At 40.2% G+C, this 21,083-nt stretch overlaps 1 protein-coding gene and 1 pseudogene across 1 annotated transcript; both read left to right on the forward strand.

Moving 5' to 3' along the window:
- Positions 1 to 2,478: 2,478 nt before the first annotated feature.
- Positions 2,479 to 4,935, forward strand: PCDHB1 (protocadherin beta 1). Its single transcript, XM_069589858.1, has one exon. It carries the CDS (start codon positions 2,479 to 2,481, stop codon positions 4,933 to 4,935), a length of 2,457 nt encoding a protein of 818 aa, XP_069445959.1.
- Positions 4,936 to 9,317: 4,382 nt separating this feature from the next.
- On the forward strand, positions 9,318 to 10,187 carry LOC138441836 (dnaJ homolog subfamily B member 1 pseudogene; annotated as a pseudogene).
- The last annotated feature ends 10,896 nt before the right edge of the window (positions 10,188 to 21,083 follow it).

Here is a 21,083-nt window from a genome sequence, read left to right on the forward strand (position 1 = left end):
ACACTGCCCCAACCAAAGGTTATCCAGACAACCAAATATATTCTTAAATAGTGCCCTACTACATCACTAATTAATAATCAGAAATGCAAATTAAGCCTACAATGAGATAGCAAAAATGGTTAAAATTTAAGATTAGTAATGTCAAGTATTGGTAATAATTAGAATAACTGGAAGTTATCCTGCTGATGAGAGTGTAATTGGTACAAGTTCTTAGAAAGCAGTTTGGCAGTATTGGATAAAGCTGAAGAGAGCAAACCCTATGACACCAATGCCACTTCTAGGTATATACCCCCTCCTTCAAATGTATACACTTGTGTACAAAGTGACATGCATAATGACAAACTTCTATGAACAGTAGAACAATAGAATGACTAAATGAGTTTTTGCTGTATTCATGCTGAAAAAGACAAAAATTAGTCTGTGACAGTTAGGAGCTAGCCTGATACTCAGAGCCAGGCTGTGTTGTTCTCGTGTTGAACAAAAACAGGTTCACAGAACAACAATATTAGAAATGGCTACTGTGTGATGGTGATGGATTAAGAGAAAAACAAGAAGATGCCACAAACAGGCATAAAGGTACATTTTCCAATCCACAAACATGACCAAGTATTTCTCTATCCTGGCTAATATGAATTACCAACTACAGTTTTAGCCTCCTCCCATTTTTTTCATTTTCTGCATGAGAATTATTAATATAGCCAACAATAAAATTCTGAGTTACTCCTAATTTTAAAAAACTTTTTTTTCTTCTGCTTGAGACATTTGCAGATTTTGTGAAGAGTTCTGTTATTGCAATGGTCTTTTAAAGCAGCTTCTCCTTACCTAAGTCTATATTTGTTGATATTTGACATAGTCCTACTTCAAACCACCCCCAAATCACCTTTCACTCAATTAAATACAAGTCCTGAACTAAGTATCAATGAAAAGAGACCAGATTCTGAAGATTACCTACTGCACTTTTTTTTAACATTCTATACACTATATATAGTTGTTTTTGTTTTCCACAAAGGGAATAACGAGCATCAGACAGTGTCAGAAGGCAGATTCTAGTTCTTATATTGCTAGGAGTAGCTGTATGGACTGGGCAAGTGATTTAATCATTTGGGACTTAGTTTTTCATCTATTTAAAAAAAGAGGAGAGACTTACATGGTGGTCCAGTGCCTTAGACTCAGTGCTCCCAACACAGGCCGGCCCAGGTTAGATCCCTGGTCAGGGAACTAGATTCCACATACTGCAACTAAGAGTTTGAATCCTGTAACTAAGACCCAGTGCAATCAAATATTTTTCAAAAGGGGGTGGGGAGATGGACCTAATTTTTGTGAGTTGCATTCTTAAACATTCTATGATCTTATGACTATTAAAGAAACTCTGAACAAATACCTTGCACAATTTCTATTGGGCCATTTCCAATGTATGTAAGTAGTCTATTATTTAATTTCCTCTAAAATCTAAAGCCAAACATTTGTCTTCACTTCATTTATCTACTATATTATTTGGGAAGCAGATTTACATACTAATAATGAGCATGAATTGTGTCAGACAAAACTAAATTATCTTAATAAATTAATAAAACTTTATTATTATTATTTCATATTTACTAGGTAGAGGGCCCTAGGGGAATAACATAACTTCTCAATTTCATCTGTAAAAAAGAAATGATGAGTACTCCAGAGTTGTTGATGCAAGGGTTAAATCAGATAATGCATGTGAATTACTTAACACATACCAGTATATAGAAATATACCCAATAAGTACTAATTCCATCTTAATGATGAGTAACAAACCAGTTGCTGGTTTTTGAGGATTTGAGCATTCGAGGATTCCAGGGAAAAGAATGGATTTATGCATATCATGAGGCAAGTTGAACAGCTGCCCTATCCAATGTACCTACTGGACTCCAGTTTCCTGAAGGATGATGTCTGTCTGTCCTCTTTTCCTACTGATCATTTCCTCCAAGCCCCCACCCCCACCCAGCTGGTTCAGGCTTCAGAAGACTCTGCGGTATCTTTCTGCCTTTCCTTTGGTCTCCAGGCGCAGTGTGTGGGGTTTGCCCAGTACCTTAACACCTCCCTGTTCGCTGCAGCATCCCCAGCCGGCTCACAGACACGATGACTTCAGCCTTAAGCTCGCTTAACAAGTATCCTCATTGGCTTCTCAATTCCCAAGGGCTTTTTTTTTTTTCCCCTGAAAGGGAAACGAAAGGTGAGTTTGCTGTTGCTTTGGCAACAAATTTCAACCTCTACCTAACTTTCCAGAATGAGAACATATCTATTAATACATTCGATAGACTGGGGACTGGGGAGTTGAGTTGCTCAACGTAATTTTTCTTCCAAGTTCAAAACAGCTCACCCAGCTCGGTTAGCCTTCGGAGGCACTGCGGTTAGAGGCTAGCAAAACCGGAACCTGTTGGCAGAGAAGTTTAAAGTGTACCCGCAACAGGTGGCAGCTGCTGCTGAGAGTGCGCTTCTGAGAAAAGAATGGCGACTGCATGCAGAAAACTCCTGCAAAGCAGGCAAGTGGAAACTCTTCTCCTTTTTCTGTGCTTATCTAGGGGGGGTGCAGCAACCATTCGCTATTCAGTGGCAGAGGAGATGGAGAGCGGCTCATTTGTAGCTAATGTGGCTAAGGACCTGGGGCTGGAGGTAGGGAAGCTGGCTGCGCGCGGGGCGCGGCTCGTTTCCGAGGGCAATAAACTGCATTTCCGGCTCCACCGCAAAACAGGGGATCTGTTCGTGAAGGAGAAACTGGATCGGGAGTCACTCTGTGGCAAAGCCGACCCATGCGTTCTGCACTTTGAAGTAGTCCTGGTGGAGCCACTGCAGTCCTTTCGTGTGGAGGTCAGGGTATTTGACATCAATGACAATGCCCCGGTTTTCCTAAACAAGGAGCCTCTTTTAAGGATTCCGGAGAGCACCCCCCTGGGTTCACGGTTTCCTCTGCAGAGCGCCCAAGATCTGGACGTCGGACTCAACGGTCTCCAAAACTACACTCTAAGCGCCAATGAGTATTTCCACCTGCACACCCGCTTCCGCAGCCACGGGCCCAAATATGCCGAACTAGTGCTGGATAAACCCCTGGATAGAGAGGAGCAGCCAGAAGTCAACTTGACAATTACAGCTGTGGACGGCGGGTCTCCACCCAAGTCTGGCACCGCCCACATCCGGGTGGAGGTTCTGGACGTCAATGATCACGTGCCCCAATTCTCTCGACTGGTGTACCGCGCTCAGGTACTGGAAAATAGCGCCAACGGTTCCCTGGTGGCTACGGTGACTGCCACAGACCTGGACGAGGGCTCCAACAAGGAGATAACTTACTCTTTAGCTCAAAACCCAGAAGTAATTCTCCAGACATTTCAGATTCACTCTGAAACTGGAGAAATTCGACTAAGAGGGCCCCTAGATTTTGAAGTGTTTGAAACATACGACATTGACATTCAAGCTACCGATGGAGGAGGCCTCTCTGCCCACAGCAAAGTCCTGGTGGAAGTAATGGATGTTAATGACAATCCTCCTGAAGTTACAGTCTCCTCTGTGTCCAGCCCTCTCCCTGAGGACTCTCCACTACAGACTGTCGTGGCCCTTTTTTCTATCCGAGACCGGGACATTCGAGTGGGAGGAAAAATCACCTGCTTTCTCAAAGAAGACCTTCCCTTTGCAGTCAAACCTACATTCCGGAACTCCTACTCACTGGTCACTGACAGAGGCTTGGATCGGGAGGAGGTCTCTGGCTATAATATCACCCTTGTTGCCATGGATACTGGACCACCTACTCTGTCCTCGGAGACTGTGATAGAAGTGCTAATATCAGACATTAATGACAACCCCCCAGTATTTCAGGAAGATTCCTACATCTTGACTGTTAGAGAAAACAACAGCCCTGCAGTTTTTATTGGCAAAGTCCTTGCTGAGGATCTAGATTTGGGTGAGAATGCCAAAGTAACATATTCCCTGTTGCCTCCAAAAAGTGGAGATCTATCAGTCTTTGCTTACATCTCCATAAATTCAGACAATGGGAAACTCTATGCATTGAGAACGATGGATTATGAGGCCATTCAACATTTTCAGTTTGTGGTAAAGGCAACTGATGGGGGCTTCCTGTCACTGAGTAGCCAGGTTACTGTCAGAGTGGTTGTCCTGGATGACAATGATAACCGTCCAATGATCTTGTACCCACTGCAAAATGGCACTTTGCCCTGCAATGACCTGGTGCCCAGGTCTGCAGAGGCAGGCTACCTGGTGACCAAGGTGGTGGCAGTGGATGGTGACTCGGGCCAGAATTCTTGGCTTTCATATCATCTATTTAAAGCCACTGACCTTGGGTTATTCTCTGTTCAGCAACAAAATGGGGAAATCCGTACATTGCGGCAGGTATCTGAGAGAGACCCCATGATGCAGAAACTGGTCATTCTTGTTCAGGATCATGGCCAACCAGCTCTTTCTACTACTGTCTCACTTAACATTCTCCTGGTAGATGGCTTTTCTGAGCCCTATCTGCAGTTTCGGGATACATTTAAGCATCCTACAAGGGTAAATCCATCTACTAAATATTTAGTCATTTCTCTGGCTGTGCTTTCCTTTCTCTTTCTCCTCTCTGTCACAGTGATCTTCATTATACATATCTGCCAGAAGATAAAACACAGAGAAAAGTTCACAATTCAAGAGCATTTCTATGATGACTGCAATTTCTCTAACAACCTGGTACAAGGAGGAGCCAGTGGACCCATATCGCAGCCTTGTCCCTATGAGATGTGCTCAGCCACTGGCACTAGCAATAGTGAGTTCCGGTTTCTTAAGCGCTTTATGCCCAACTTCCCTTCCCCCCAAGGAAATGGAGAGGCAAAAACAGAGGCTGGCTCCAGATTACCACTAGATTCTGATAGGAACAGGTCTCGGGGGTCAGAGGGCCAAGACCAAGTATCTGATGACTATATGTAACCATTACCCATGTCTCCTGTGGAAGTTCACTAGTTCTGGCTCTGGAAACAGTTCCATAGATACTGTGTTATCTTGCCTTTAAGTTATTTTCTATTAGAAAGTTACACATGCTTAGGGGAAGAGAACTAGCTTCTAGTTTTGATGTATCAGAAAGCAGTCAGGTTGAGAAGTAGAAATATAGTTTATCATTATTCAGAAATTTCTAGATTTTTATCCCTTGATGAGTAGAGATCATTTCTGAATCAATGTCTTGTACCACCATTCACAATCATGCAAATGTCTGGTGAATGGTGGTCCTCAATAGATAACTAGATGGGAGGAAGGATAAAGAAGAAAAAGGATTTGCCTTATTTGCAAATATAAAGACAGATATAAGGATAAGGAGATTCAGTTCAGGAATGTTTGCTAAAATTAAGTTAAATTTCTTAATGGTTCTTGGGGAGCCTTAGGCAAGTCTTAGGTCTCTTTATACCTATCTCATTCCCCATCAGAGAATAGTTATTTGAATATCGAGAATGAAAAGTGGATAAGGAAAAAAACAGACTACAAACATCTACAGAAGATACTTGTGGCGGATTCATGTTGAAGTATGGCAAAACCAATACAATATTGTAAAGTAAAATAAATAAATAAACAAGATATTAAAGGAAAAAGAATTCATTAATACCAAATAAGTAGCCTTAAAAAAAAAGATTTTCACCTATTATCAGAGTTGATCTTAAGCCATTTTCCCCTCTGAGCATGCTGATGTGATGACATACATTGAGACTAAGAGGTAGTTCCTAGCATATCATTCATAAAATGGAGTAGGGAATCAAATTCAATCTATAAGCTATTTTAAGTTCTCTCATTCTAAACTTTAAAAACTGAAATTAAAATATTAACATTTCAAGGATACAATTAATATGACCAATTGTGCCTTAACTGTTTAAGAGTTTGCTTTAATGAGTCTGTAGTTATGTACCTTATTTTACATAACATGTAAACACAGACCCACAAGGGGTATGTTAAGCACAATATTTGTACCTGGTATTCCAAGGGTAGAGAAGCAGTACCTCTAGTTTGGGCAAATAGCTTCAATTACCTATTTAACTTTGAAATGCATATAAATCTACATTTCTACTGGAAGTTTCGAGTTACAACAAAAGTTTTTTAAAAGGATTTAAATTCCTTATGAGATAATTTTAGACTCATAAAACTGCAAGAATAGTATAGAGTTATCATATACCCTTCACCTGGCTTCCCTTGATGTTACCATCTTACATAACCATAGCACTGCTGCTGCTAAGTCACTTCAGTTGTGTCCAACTCTGTGTGACCCCATAGATAGCAGCCCACCAGGCTCCCCAGTCCCTGGGATTCTCCAGGCAAGAACACTGGAGTGGGTTGCCATTTCCTTCTCCAATGCATGAAAGTGAAAAGGGAAAGTGAAGTCGCTCAGTCGTGTCTGACCCTCAGCGACCCCAAGGACTGCAGCCTACCAGGCTCCGCCATCCATGGGATTTTCCAGGCAGGAGAACTGGAGTGGGGTGCCATCGCCTTCTCCGAACCATAGCACAGTCAACAAAATTAAGAAATTAACATTGGTACAATTCTATTAACTAAACTAAAGATGTTATTCAGATTTTACCCTACTGTCCTTTTTCTTTTCAAGGATCCAATCTAGGATCTCACAATGAATTTAGTTTCTGCTATTCACCATCGTCCCTTAACCTTTTGTCTTTGATGACCTTGAGACTTTTGAAGAGTAATGGTCAGTTATTTGTAAAATTGAAAATTTCAGTTTCTTCCAGTTACACTGAGGTATAATTGACATAGCACTGTTTAAGGTATACAGCATATGATAACCACAATAAGCTTGTTGTTAACAAGTATGTCCCTCAATTCGACATTGTCTTTGTTTTCTCATAATTAGATTGTTCTGCATTACTGGGAAGAATATTACAGAAATGATACTGTGACCTTCTCAATCCATCATATCAGGGGGTACATGATGTCAAAATGTCTTATCTGGTAATGTTCATGTTTTTTTACTGTGGTAGAATATTAACCATTTTTAAGTATATAGGTCAGTAGTGTTAAACTGATGTCAATCTTGAGCACTTGGTTAAGATAATATTTACTATAATGTTACTATTTTTCCTCTTGTAATTAATATGGGGAGAGATACTTTGAAACTACAATGCAAATATAATGTTTCTGCTTTAACTTTTGCCCACTAATTTTAGTATCCATTACTGGCTGTTTCCTGTGGCAATTAATAACTGTGGCAGTGAATGGTGAATTTCTGATTCCTTTTACACTAATTAACTGAAATTTTTTAAAGAATGCTTGTCACTTCTCCTACATTTATATTTTACTCATTTCTTTATATATGGATTCATGGACATTTACTGTATTATTTGGACTATAACCCAATGTTACCATTTTATAAGCAAACTCTTATCTGGGATGAAGAGCAGATTTTTAAGCCTGGAATTATCCATATAGAGCACAATTTATTAAAAATGAGTATTTCTTTGTAATACTATGTTACATTATCTTAAAGCAAACATAAAAATCTTTTAACTTGTTTATGTTTATAATGTTTTAACTCTCTTAAATTTCCATTAGTTATAAAATTAATAAATAGATATTAACTATGCAAATTTAAAATTAGACATATTTATATATTTATAAGCTAAGTATGATAGTTGTCATTTAAATATAGATTTACATGCTGAAATTAAAATGGAATTGATCTCTTTGTCTTTATTTAATTCTACCAAAGATAAATATATGTATATATATTGCTTTCTGTGTCTATGCTTTTTGTTTTTATATTTACAGATAAATCTGTCTCATTCTCAAAAGCAAAATTTATCCATATAATTCTCATATATAAAGGTTTATTTTCTACAGAGTTGAGTATCAAAGTACGTGATTAATCACACATCCTCTACAGCCTAAAATTTGACCTCATTTCCCTATCTATATAACTTTTTATAATATTATAGAAATATTTGTGTTTATAGAACACTGAAACATAATATTAAAAAGTAAAAGTAACAAGTGTTTTGTTTCAACTGGTAAAGCAAGCTAATGTTTTTATGTACTGCACTTTTCTCTAAACAGAGATAATAGGTAAAATTTTAAATGCAAACACTAGAAATGAAGCAAACATAGCCACTACAGAAAGATTCCTGAAGTTATTCATTGTAGTATGTTTCAGACCTATGGAAGCTGGAATACAAAGACTACATGCTAAACCTTATAGCTAACAGGCTCAATGAAATCAACTGTACTATTTTGGATAAGTATTGTTTTGTACTATGTTGGATCAGAAGCCGAAGTCACTATTATAAGACCTGATTCTAGACCATGGCTGGGTGGTCTAGGGATAAATATTGGTGGGGAAAGAAAGGATAGAGAACATACTTTTTAAAACGTACTACTCATAATGCAATTTTTTAAAAAGATACTTGTAAAGATGATTTCAGGACTATACCCACAAAATAGATAATTAATTATGAGAGAAGCAAACCATGAGGCTGAAATAAAACTAGATTTTATATCTATACACACACATATATATATAAATGAGTAGAAATTTTAGAAATAAAACATTAAGTCATGCAATAAAACGTCAGTAGATGGTATAAAATTTAATATGGGAGTTACTGAAGAACAAATTAGTAAATTTGTATATAACTAAGGGATTCATCAATAACAGAACAAAAAGTAACAAACCACCCAAAACTTCATGGAGGGAGGGATATAGGCCTACCTCTTGAATATGTCAGCATCACAAATTCTTGGGACCAAGTTTTAAACCAGCCACAGAATACACAGAACATAGACTGAAAAAAACCCTAGTATAGACAGGCTCAGTTGATGATACAAAAGAAGAGAATGGAGGGAAAGAAAGAGAAAAGATAGTACTGACTCTGGTTCTTGCCAGATGCCAAATTAGCATGAGCTGCAGAAATCCTATTTCAAGATCGCAGGTCAGAACATCACCAACCTCTCAACAAAGAAAGCCCAGGACCGATTGGGTTAATGCATGAATTCCAAATATTTCAAGAATAATTATTAATCCTTCTTAAACTCTTTCAAAAAACAGAGAACATTTCCAAACTTACTTTACGAGGCCAATATCACCCTCATACCAAAGTCAGACAAAGACACAAGAAAACCGCAAGTCAATATCCCTGGATGAATATAGATACAAATATCCTCAATGAAATACTAGCAGACCAAATTTAATAGCATATTAAAATATACAACATGACCAAATGGAATTTATCACTGGGTTGCAAAGATGCTTCAACATATGCAAATGAATGTGACATAGTACATAAACAGAAGGAAGAACAAAATCACAAGATCATCCTGATAAGATCGCGGAGGCCTACAATGTGCTCAGTGGCCCATGCAAGCACGAAATCTTCAACTGCTGAGGGGTGGAAGGCCTGAAGGGCGGTGGCCCCAGCGGCAGGAGTAGTAGCGGCACTAATGGTATCTCATTCAGCTACAAATTCCATGGAGACTCTCATGCCATGTTTGCTGAGTTCTTCGGTGGCCAAAATCCCTTTGACACCTTTTTTTGGCAGCGCAATGGGGAGGAAGGCATGGACATCGATGACCTGTTCTCTGGCTTCCCTATGGGCATGGGTGGCTTCACCAACATGAACTTTAGCCACTCGTGTCCTGCCCATGAGCCCACCCAAAAGAAACAAGATCCCTCTGTCACCCATGACCTTAGGGTCTCACTTGAAGAGATCGACAGCAGCTGTAACATGAAGATGAAAATCTCTCATATGTGGCTGAATCCCGACAGAAAGAGCATCCACAATGAAGACAAAATCTTGACTGTGGAAGTGAAGCAGGGGTGGAAAGAAGGGACCAAAGTCACCTTCCCCAAGGAAGGAGACCAGACTTCCAACAACACTTCAGCTGATATCATCTTTGTTTTAAGGGACAAGCCACAAAATATCTCTAAGAGAGATGACTCTGATGTCATCAGGATCAGTCTTTGGGAGGCTCTGTGTGGCTGTACAGTCAATGTCCTCACTATGGACATCAGGACCATACCCGTTGTGTTCAAAGATGTCGTCAGGCTTGGCATGCAGTGAAAAGTTCCCAGAGAAGCCCACCCTCTTCCCAAGGTGCCCAAGAAACATGGGGACCTCATTATTGAGTTTGAAGTGATCTTTCTGGAAAGGATTCTCCAGATGTCAAGAACCATTCTTGAGCAGGTTCTTCCATTATAGTCAACCCGTGTTGCCCAAGGACTGACCAGGGACTGTTCCAGAGCTCAAGGATTTCTGGACTATTCTACCAGCTGTGGACCTGAAGGAGGGCTCAGGGATGGCTTTTGTACTACTGAATGTTTTCCAGAGAATATATTATAATCTTTCAAAAAAAAATCACATGATCATCCTAACAGATGCAGACAAAGTACTTGACAAAATTTAACACCCTTTCAGGATAAAAGCTCTCAACAAATTAGGTATATACAAGGCATTCTCCTCAGTACAATGAAGGCCATATAGTAAAGGCCCAAAACTAACATCATACAAAATGATGAAAAGTTGAAAGGCTTTCTTCTAAGATCTAGAATAAGGCCAAGATAAAGATGTCCACTCTCACCACTTCTATTCAATACAGTACTGGGAGTCCTAGCCAAGACCATTAGGTAAGAAAAAGAAATTAAAAAAACATTCAAATCAGATAGAAAAAAAGTAAAATTATTTGCAGATGGCATGATCTTATGCACAGAAAAGCCTAGAGACTCCACATTAAACTGTTAGAACAAGTGAAATCAGTAAAGTGGCAGGATACAAAATCAATGTACAAAAATCAGTCGCATTTCTATGCACTAACAACAAAGTATCCAAATGAAGGAAATGAAGGAAACAATATATTACATTAGTAGAAAAATAATAAAAGAAGTAAACTAACAAGAAGGTGAAAGACTTGACACTGGAAAACTACAAAGCACAACTGGAAAAAAAAAACGCAAATGGAAAACATCTTGTGTTTATGTACAGGAATATTAACATTGTTAAAATGTCTATTCTACCTAGAGCAATCTACAGATTTAGTATAGATCTATTAAAATCCTAATGGAATTTTTTTTCAGAAATAAATGCTAAAATTAACAGAACCACAAAAGACCCCAAATAGCCAAAGCAATTTTAAGCAAGAAAAATAAAGCTGGAGGCATCACATTTCCCTATTTAAAAATACAGTTCAAAGTCACAATAATATAAACAATATGGCACTGGTATAAAAACAGATAAATTAACCAACCAAACAAGATAGAGAGTCCAGAAATAGAACTACTCATATATGGTGAGTTGATCTTTGACAAGGGTGCCAAGAATACTCAGTGGGGAAAGGACAGTGTCTTCAATAAATGGTTTTAGGAAAACTGGATATCCACATGCAAAACAATGATATTGGGACCTTATACCATTAAAAAAATTACCTCAAAATGGGTAAAGATGTAAATGTAAGAACTGAACAAGAACTCCTAGAAGAAAACCTAGAGAAAAGCTTCTTGACACTGGCCTTGGCAATTTCTTGGATATAATACCAAAAGCAGAGGCAGTGTGGGGACTTGAATCATAAACAGTTCACTACATTGATAAAACTTTCCCTAAATGAAACGAGTGGCTCACTGTGATTTATGCTGAAAACCTTTCCTTTTTAGAGCCAGGTAGAGGGCTCTACCACAGCCCAGTGAAACACCCTAGTCTCTGAGTTTCTAATGAGCTTCTCCAGCAGACAGCATTTCCCACATGTTGTCATAGTTCATCACTTGGAGGAATCAAATGTGACTTGTGTAACTCAACAGGGAGAGAATATTTAGACACTTTGCCTGCTTTCCTCCAGACTTCGCCCATGTCTCTTCATCCTTTGATTTAGTTTTGTACTTCTTTGTTCTAATATCTCTTGTTATTGTTTAGTCATTAAGTCATGTCCAACTTTTTTGTGACCTCATGGACTGTAGCCCACTAGGCTCCTCTGTCCATGGGATTTCCCAGGCAAGAATATTGGAGTGGGTTGCCATTTCCTTCTCCAAGGGATCTTCCCCAGGAATCGAACCCTTGTCTCCAGCAATGGCAGGCAAATTCTTTACTGCTGAGCCAACAGGGAAGGTCCTGTGTGACTCCTCCTAGCAAATCAAAGCTGGGGGTGGTCTTGTGGATGCCTGACGTACCCCTCATTTTATGATACTAAAACTTGTCTAGAAAAAAGGAAAAGCTATTTCCCAATATCATTATCAACAGATACAAAAATTCTAAATAAAATATTGGCAGAACCAATCCCAATTTCTTGGTCACTCTACCCCCTCCTACTGACTCTCTCCCTCCACCATTCCCAACCACCCTTTTTTAAAATTGACTGATGGAATGACTGAACTGAGAAAATAGCAATGATTAAACATTAGACACCAGGTTTCTCTGGTGGTTCAGTGGTAAGGAGTTCGCATACTAATGCAGGAGATACAGGTTTGATCCCTGGTCCAGGAGGATCCCACATGCCACAGAGCAGCTGACCCCGTGTGCCACAACTATTGAGCCTGTGCTCTAGAGCCCAGGAGTCATAACTACTGAGCCCATGTGTCACAATGACTGTGGCAACAACACATCACAATGAGGAGTCCATGCCACACAACTAGAGAGCAGCCCTTGCTTGAAGCAACTAGAGAAAAGCCCGTGCAGCAGCAAAGACCCAGTGTAGCCAAAAATAAAACATAATTTAAAAAATCAGACTATAAGATTTCAACTTAGAGTTGAAGATGGAATAAACATACTTTCCCCTATATTTCTTGATGAGTACAACTAAAAACCTTTCAAATTCTATATCAAACAAACATAAGGAAAATCCAAAAGATAAAAGAGAAGAGGGCAGACCAATTATGAACTGGAACAATAACACAGACATGAGTTTCTTACTTTCTCCCCACCATATATCTCACACTTGGGGTTTAAGATGCTAACAGTCCAGAAATGTCAATCAGTTCAGTTCAGTCACTCAGTCGTGTCCAACTCTTTGTGACCCCATGAACCGCAGCACACCAGGCCTCCCTGTCCATCACCAACTCCCGGAGTCCACCCAAACCAATGTCCATTGAGTCGGTGATGCCATCCAACCACCTCATCCTCTGTCGTCCCCTTCTCCTCCTGCCCTCAATCTTTCCCAGCATCAGGGTTTTTTCAAATGAGTCAGCTCTTCGCATCAGATGGCCAAAGTATTGGGAGTTTCAGCATCAGTCCTTTCAATGAATATTCAGGACTGATTTCCTTTAGGATGGACTGGTTGGATCTCCTTGTAGTCCAAGGGACTCTCAAGAGTCTTCTCCAACACCACAGTTCAAAAGCATCCGTACTTCAGCGTTCAGCTTTTCTTTACAGTCCAACTCTCACATCCATACATGACCACTGGAAAAACCATAGCCTTGACTAGACGGACCTTTGTGGACAAAGTAATGTCTCTGCTTTTTAATATGCTGTCTAAGTTGGTCATAACTTTCCTTCTAAGGAGTAAGCATCTTTTAATTTCATGGCTGCAATCACCATCTGCAGTGATTTTGGAGCCCAGAAAAATAAAGTCAGCCACAGGCAAAAAAAAAAAAATACCCTCAAAAAATGAACAAATACACACTACACCCTGTCTAATGAATCAGCAAAAGGGAGGCCTAGCAAAACAAAACTTTTAGAAAATATTTACTTTACTCTGGGCAAATATGGTAGAAAAAAGTATGTAGCTCCCCTACTGCCCATGCCAGCAAAGCTGAGTGGAAAGATTTGTCTTTCACGCACTTGTGTAACAAGCCTCTCCTGCCTGCCATGGAGAAAGTGTGGGAAGCTGGAACTCCCACCAACCCATAGTAATGAGGAGCCCACCTCTTCAGATGTCAACAGAGGCCAAGCGGGGAACCTGGACTTCTACCACTCCATGGCAGTAATGAGTCAGCTTTCTCTCTTCCTCTACCAGAGCAGTGTCAGAGAAAGCCAGTTAATACAGAAATTTTAATTAAATCTAGAGTCTCAGAATATAGTAAGAGCAGAATTATACTCTTTTCAAATGCTTACAGAACTTATACCAAAACAGACTATATCTTAGGTAATAAAACAAACCTCAACAAATTTAAAAGAATTAAAATGATACAGAAGTTGCTCTGCTACATAATGAATGCATATTAGAAATAAATAATAGGATAAGATGAAAAATTCCAGCACAGCTGCAAACTAGCAAACATCTTAATAATTTATATGTCAAGGAGTAAGTCTCAAGGGCAGCCTTAAAATGCACTGAATTGAATGAAAATAATAGCATATCAAAACTGGAAAATAGCTAGAATTGTGTTAAGAAGGAAATTTATAATACTAAATTCATATATCTGGATAGAGGAAAAGTCTCAAATGAAAAAACCAAGGAAGACTGGCCAAGATGGCAAGGTAGAAAGACCCTGAGCTCACCTCCTCTCACAGGCACACCAAAATCACAATTATCTCCAGAACAACCAATCGATGAAAAAGACTGGAATCTACCAAAAAGATTTTCTACAACTAAAGACATAAAGAAGGAACCACAACAAGATGAATAAGAGGGGTAGACTTGTGATATAGTCAAGGCCATACTCCTGGGTGGGTGGCCCACAAACTGAAGAACAGTTACATTGCAGAGGTTCTCTCAAAGGAGTGAGAGATCTCAGCCCCATGTCTTGGCTCCCCAGCCTATGGGGCCTGTAGCAGGAAGGTGAGCATTTGGCTTTGAAGGCCAGGAGTCCTTACATTTAAGGAGTCCCAGAGAGCTGGGGAAATAGAGATTCCCCTCTTAAAGTGTTAATCACGGAGTCATGTCCAACTGTTTGTGACCCCACGGGCTGTATAGCCCACTATGCTCCTCTGTCTATGGAATTCTCTAGGCAAGAATACTGGAGTGGGTTGCCATTTTCTTCTCCAGGGGATCTTCCTGGCCCAAGGATCTAATGCGAGTCTCCTGCATTGCTGGCAGATTTTTTACTGTCTGAGCTACCAGAGATGAAGCCTCTTCCCTCTTAAAGAGTACACTCAAAATCTCATATGCTCTAGTACCCAGGGCAGAAGTGGTAATTTGAGAGGAGCCTGGGTTAGACCCACCTGCCGATCGTGCAGAGTCTCTTGGAGAGACCACAGGCAATTAGCCCTGGGGACACAGACACTGACAGAAGCCACTGGGGGGAGCTCCTTCTACTATGTGGATACTGGTGCTGGCAAGTATCATCATGGAATTCTCCCTTTAGCTCACTTGCACCAAGACCTGCTCCCATTCTCCAGTAGCAGATAGGTGCCAGTGTTGGGATGACTCAGGCCAAGAAACCACCTGGGTGGAGACACAGCCACACCCATCAGCAGACAGGCTGCCTTAAGACCCCCTGCACCCACGGTCACCTCTGGACATGGCCCTGTCCACTGAGGGCCCAGCACTCAGTTCTAACCACCAGCAGGCAGCCAACAGTCCCAGAATCCCCTAGTCCCTGGTCCTGCTCTCCAGGGAGCTGGCTCTAGCCTCTAGACCAGTCTCACCCACCAGGGAACAGATAGCAGACTCAAGAAACCACAGTGCCCCAGCCTGAGAACCCAGCCTACCTATTAGCACGCCAGATCCTGCCCTGAGACCAGCTGGGTCACAGTTTTGTTCACTAGCAGGCCAATATGAACTTCAGGATACCCAGGATTTTGTATCCAACTGTGTCAGGAAACTCCCCCATTCCCAGCAGCAATCAAACACAGCTCTGGCCCCCGGGTCCTACAGCCAGACCCCAGGACCTGCCTCTGCCCACCAGTAGGCCAGCACTAACCCCAGAATCTGGCTTCACCCACCAATTTGCAGTCAGCAGCAAATCCAGTCTTCTAAAACCTGAGTCTGCCTACCAGTGACCCATCGTAAGCCCTAGGACTCCCTGGGGCTCTGCAGTCAGCCACTTTGTGACCCAGTCCTACCAATCAGTAGCCAGCAGCCTCTGCATAAGGCAGGGTCTGGCATCCAGTTGGACTGGGGACCAATCAAACTTACCATACCACCTCCACAGATGGCCACAACTGAAAGATTCACATAGCCATCATAGGAAAACCCCCTAGAGCATACAACTTGGGTGGCAAGAGGGGTGTGTGCTCCTGGGACACACAGGACATCTCCTAAATAAGGTCACTTCACCAAGGTTGAGAAATATAACTTACCAATACATAAGAAAAAAAAACCATCAATTTAGGCAAAATGCAGTGACAGAGAAACATGTTACAGAGAAAGGAATAATATTGAAACCCCAGGAGAAGAACTAAGTGAAGTAAAGATAGGAAATCTACTCAAAAAGAAGTTCAGGGTAATGATGGTAAAGATGATCAGAGAACTCACAAGAAGAATGGACGCACAGAGTGAGAAGTTAGAGGTTTTTAACAAGGATTAGAAAATATAAAGAACAACCAAACAGGTCAAAAATATAACTGAAATGAAAAATACAGTAGAAGGAATAAACAGACTAAATGATATAGAGGAACAGGTCAGCAAGGTTAAGCAGAGCAGTGGAAATCACTGATTCTGAACAAAAGCAAAAAAAAAGAATTAAAAGAAATTAAAACAATTTACAAGACCTTTGACACAAGGCCAAGCATTGACATTATAGAGGTCCCAAAAGGAGAAGAGAGAAAGGGGCTGAGAATATATTTGAAGACACAATAGCTGAAAATTTCCCTAACTGGGAAAGAAAACAGACATCCAAGTCCAGAAGGGGCAGAGAGTTTTGTACAGGACTAACCCAAAGAGGAACACACACCAAGACACTAAAAATGAATAAAACAAATAATAATAACAAATAAATAAGATATAAAATAAAAATAAATAAAACAAAAATTAAAGCTAGAGAGTATTAAAAACAGCACACGAAAAGCAACAAATAACTCTCATGGGGGACTCTCATAAGACTATTGGCTGATTTTTCAGCAGGAACTGAAGGGAATGGCATGATATATTTAAAGTGATGAAAGAGAAAAATCTACAACCAAGAACACTCTATCAGCAAGGCTCTCTTTCAGAGCTGATGGAGAGATCAAAAGCTTTAAAGACAAACAAAACTAGGCGCTTTAAAGACAAATAAAACTAGGAGTTTTAAAGATGAATAAAAGCCACTATCAAAACAGCTTAGTAAGAAATGTTACAGGAACTTCTGAGTAAAAAATAAAAAGCCACAACTAGAAACATGAAATTACAAAATAAAAGAGCTCATCAGTAAAGGCAAACATACAGAAAAGGTATCATTGTTGCACAAAGTTAGTAGGAGGGAATTTTTAAAGAATAAAACCAAATATATCAACAATAAGCAGGTAAGGGATACACAAAACAATTAAAGGAAAACAATCACAAGGGGAGAGTACAAATGCAGAGTTGTTCAAGTGCAATTCAAAGTAGGAGATTGGCAACTTAAAAGAACCATGGATAAATATATGAATTGCTTTATAAAAACCTCACTGTAACAAAAAACCAAAAACCTATAAGATACAGACACAAAAGAAAAAAATCCAAACATGACACTAAAGACAGTCATCCAATCATAAGAGAACAAAAGAAAAAAGGGGAAAAAAACCCAAAAAACCCTAGAGAAGGTAATTCAAAACAATTAACAAAAGGACAATAAGCTCACAAAATTCAACATTAAAAAGCCCTCAAAACCAAAAACCATTCAAAAAATGAGTAGAAGGCCAAAAGACATTTCTCAAAACACACAAATAATCAAAATGCACATGAAAAGATGCTCAACTTTGTTAGACAAATGCAAATTAAAATTATAATCAAGTACCAACTCACACTGGTCATAATGGCCATCAATAAAGAGACTATAAACGACAAGTGCTGAAGAGAGTATGGGAAAAAAATCCTCCTACACTCTTGGTGGGAATGTAAATTGTTGCAGCCACTATGGAAAACACTACTCAGATTTCTCAAAAATGTACAGAGTTACCACATGATCCAGCAATTCCACTCATGAACATATATCCAAAGGAGACTCATTCAAAGAGATACATGTACTACTATGTTCATAGCAGCACTACTCACCATGGCCAAAGAAATAACCTAAATGTCCACTGACAGATGAATGAATCAAAAAGATGTGATACATAAATGCAATGGACAACTACTCACCAACAGAAAGTGAAATAATGCCATCTGCAGCTACATGAATATTCCTACAGATTATCGTACTAGTAAATGAAGTCAGAAAGAGAAAGGCAAATACCATATGATATTACTTACAGATGGTAAGTAAAATGACAGAATGAACTTATCTACCAAACAGAAACAGACTCACAGACACAGAAAACAGACCTGCAGTTGCCATGGGGTAGAGGGACTGGAAGAGGGAGGGAGTGGGAGTTTGGGATTAGCAGATGCAAACTGCTACAGAATGGATAAACAAGGTCTTACTATACAGAACAATAAACTACATTCAATATCCTGTGACAACTGTAATTGAAAAGAATATGAAAAAAAAACCTATATACATGTAAAACTAAATCACTTGTGCTATACTGCAGAAATTAACACAACAATGTAAACCAACTCTACTTTTTTTTTTTATTGGAGGCTAATTACTTTACAATATTGTAGTGGTTTTGCCATATACTGACGTGAATCAGCCATGGGTGTACATGTGTTCCCCATCCTGAACCCCCCTCCCATCTCCCTCCCCATCCCATCCCTCAGGGTCATCCCAGTGAACCAGCCCTGAGCACCCTGTCTTATGCATTGAACCTTGACTGGCGATCTATTTGTGAAATATGATTGCAAAGAAAGGCAATGCCAAAGAATGCTCAAACTACCGCACAATTGCACTCATCTCACATGCTAGTAAAGTAATGCTCAAAATTCTCCAAGCCAGGCTTCAGCAATAAGTGAACCGTGAACTTCCAGACGTTCAAGCTGGTTTTAGAAAAGGCAGAGGAACCAGAGATCAAATCGCCAACATCCGCTGGATCACTGAAAAAGCAAGAGAGTTCCAGAAAAACATCTATTTTTCCTATATTGACTATGCCAAAGCCTTTGACTGTGTGGATCACAATAAACTGTGGAAAATTCTGAAAGAAATGGGAATACCAGACCACCTGACCTGCCTCCTGAGAAACCTATATGCAGGTCAGGAAGCAACAGAACTGGACATGGTCTGCAGCCCACTAGCTCTGTACAGGTTTCAATGCCATTCTCCCAAATCATCCCACCCTCTCCCTCTCCCTCTGAGTCCAAAAGACTATTCTATACATCTGTCTCTTTTGCTGTCTCGCATACAGGGTTATCGTTACCATCTTTCTAAATTCCATATATACACGTTAGTATACTGTATTGGTGTTTTTTTTTTCTGGCTTACTTCACTCTGTATAATCGGCTCCAGTTTCATCCACCTCATTAGAACTGATTCAAATGTGTTCTTTTTAATGGCTGAGTAATACTCCATTGTGTATATGTACCACAGCTTTCTTATCCATTCATCTGCTGATGGACATGTAGGTTGCGTCCATGTCCTGGCTATTATAAACAGTGCTGCAATGAACATTGGGGTACACGTGTCACTTTCAATTCTGGTTTCCTTGGTGTGTATGCCCAGAAGTGGGATTGCTGGGTCATAAGGCATATAAGAAATGAATCGCCAGTCCAGGTTCAATGCAGGATACAGGATGCTCAGGGCTGGTGCACTGGAATGAGGGAGGTGGGAGGGGGGTTCAGGATGGGGAACACGTGTACATTCATGGCAGATTCTTGTTGATGTATGGCAAAGCCAATATGATACTGTAAAGTAATTAGGCTCCAAATAAATAAATTTAGATTAAAAAAGAACTGGACATGGAACAACAGACTGGTTCCAAATAGGAGAAAGAGTACATTAAGGCTGTATATTGTCACCCTGCTTATTTAATTTATATGCAGAGTACATCATGAGAAATGCTGGGCTGGAAGAAGCACAAGCTGGAATCAAGATTGCTGGGAGAAATATCAATAACCTCAGATATGCAGATGACACCACTCTTATGGCGGAAAGTGAAGAGGAACTAAAAAGTCTCTTGATGAAAGTGAAAGAGGAGAGTGAAAAAGCTGGCTTAAAGCCCAACATTCAGAAAATGAAGATCATGGCATCTGGTCCCATCACTTCATGGGAAATAGATGGGGAAACAGTGTCAGACTTTATTTTTTGGGGCTCCAAAATTACTGCAGATGGTGACTGCAGCCATGAAATTAAAAGACGCTTATTCCTTGGAAGGAAAGTTATGACCAACCTAGATAGCATACTGAAAAGCAGAGACATTACTTTACCAACAAAGGTCCGTCTAGTCAAGGCTATGGTTTTTCCAGTGGTCATGTATGGATGAGAGTTAGACTCAGATGTGAGAGAAAGCTGAGCGCTGAAGAATTGATGCTTTTGAACTCTTGAGAATCCCTTGGACTGCAAGGAGATCCAACCAGTCCATCCTAAAGGAAATCAGTCCTGGATGTTCATTGGAAGGACTGATGTTGAAGCTGAAACTCCAATACTCTGGCCACCTGATGCGAAGAGCTGACTCATTTGAAAAGACCCTGATGCTGGAAAAGATTGAGGGCAGGAGGAGAAGGGGATGACAGAGGATGAGATGGTTGGATGGCATCACCAACTCAATGGACATGGGTTTGGGTGGACTCTGGGAGTTGGTGATGGACAGGGTGACCTGGCGTGCTGCGGTTCACGGGGTCACAAAGAGTCGGACACGACTGAGCAACTGAACTGAACTGAAAATCGATGACCAGTGCAAGTTTGACACATGAAGCAAAAGCTGGTGCTCTGTAACAACCCGGAGGGATGGGGTGGGCAGGAAGGTAGGAGGGGGTTCAGGACGGGGGGACCCATGCATACCCATGGTTGATTCATGTCAATGTATGGAAAACCCACCACAATATTATAAGGTGATTAGCCTTCAATTAGAATAAGTTAATTTAAAAAAAGCTACAAACAACAAATGCTGGGGAAAGTGTGGAGAAAAGGAAGCCCTTACAATGTCAGTGAGAATGTAAATTGCTGCAGTGTCTATGAATAACACTGTAGGTTTCACAAAAAAAGTACAAAAATAATTGCCAAGGATCCAGGAATCCCATTC

The sequence above is a fragment of the Ovis canadensis genome, chromosome 5 (genome assembly GCF_042477335.2).
Source record: "Ovis canadensis isolate MfBH-ARS-UI-01 breed Bighorn chromosome 5, ARS-UI_OviCan_v2, whole genome shotgun sequence".
NCBI lineage: Eukaryota > Metazoa > Chordata > Mammalia > Artiodactyla > Bovidae > Ovis > Ovis canadensis.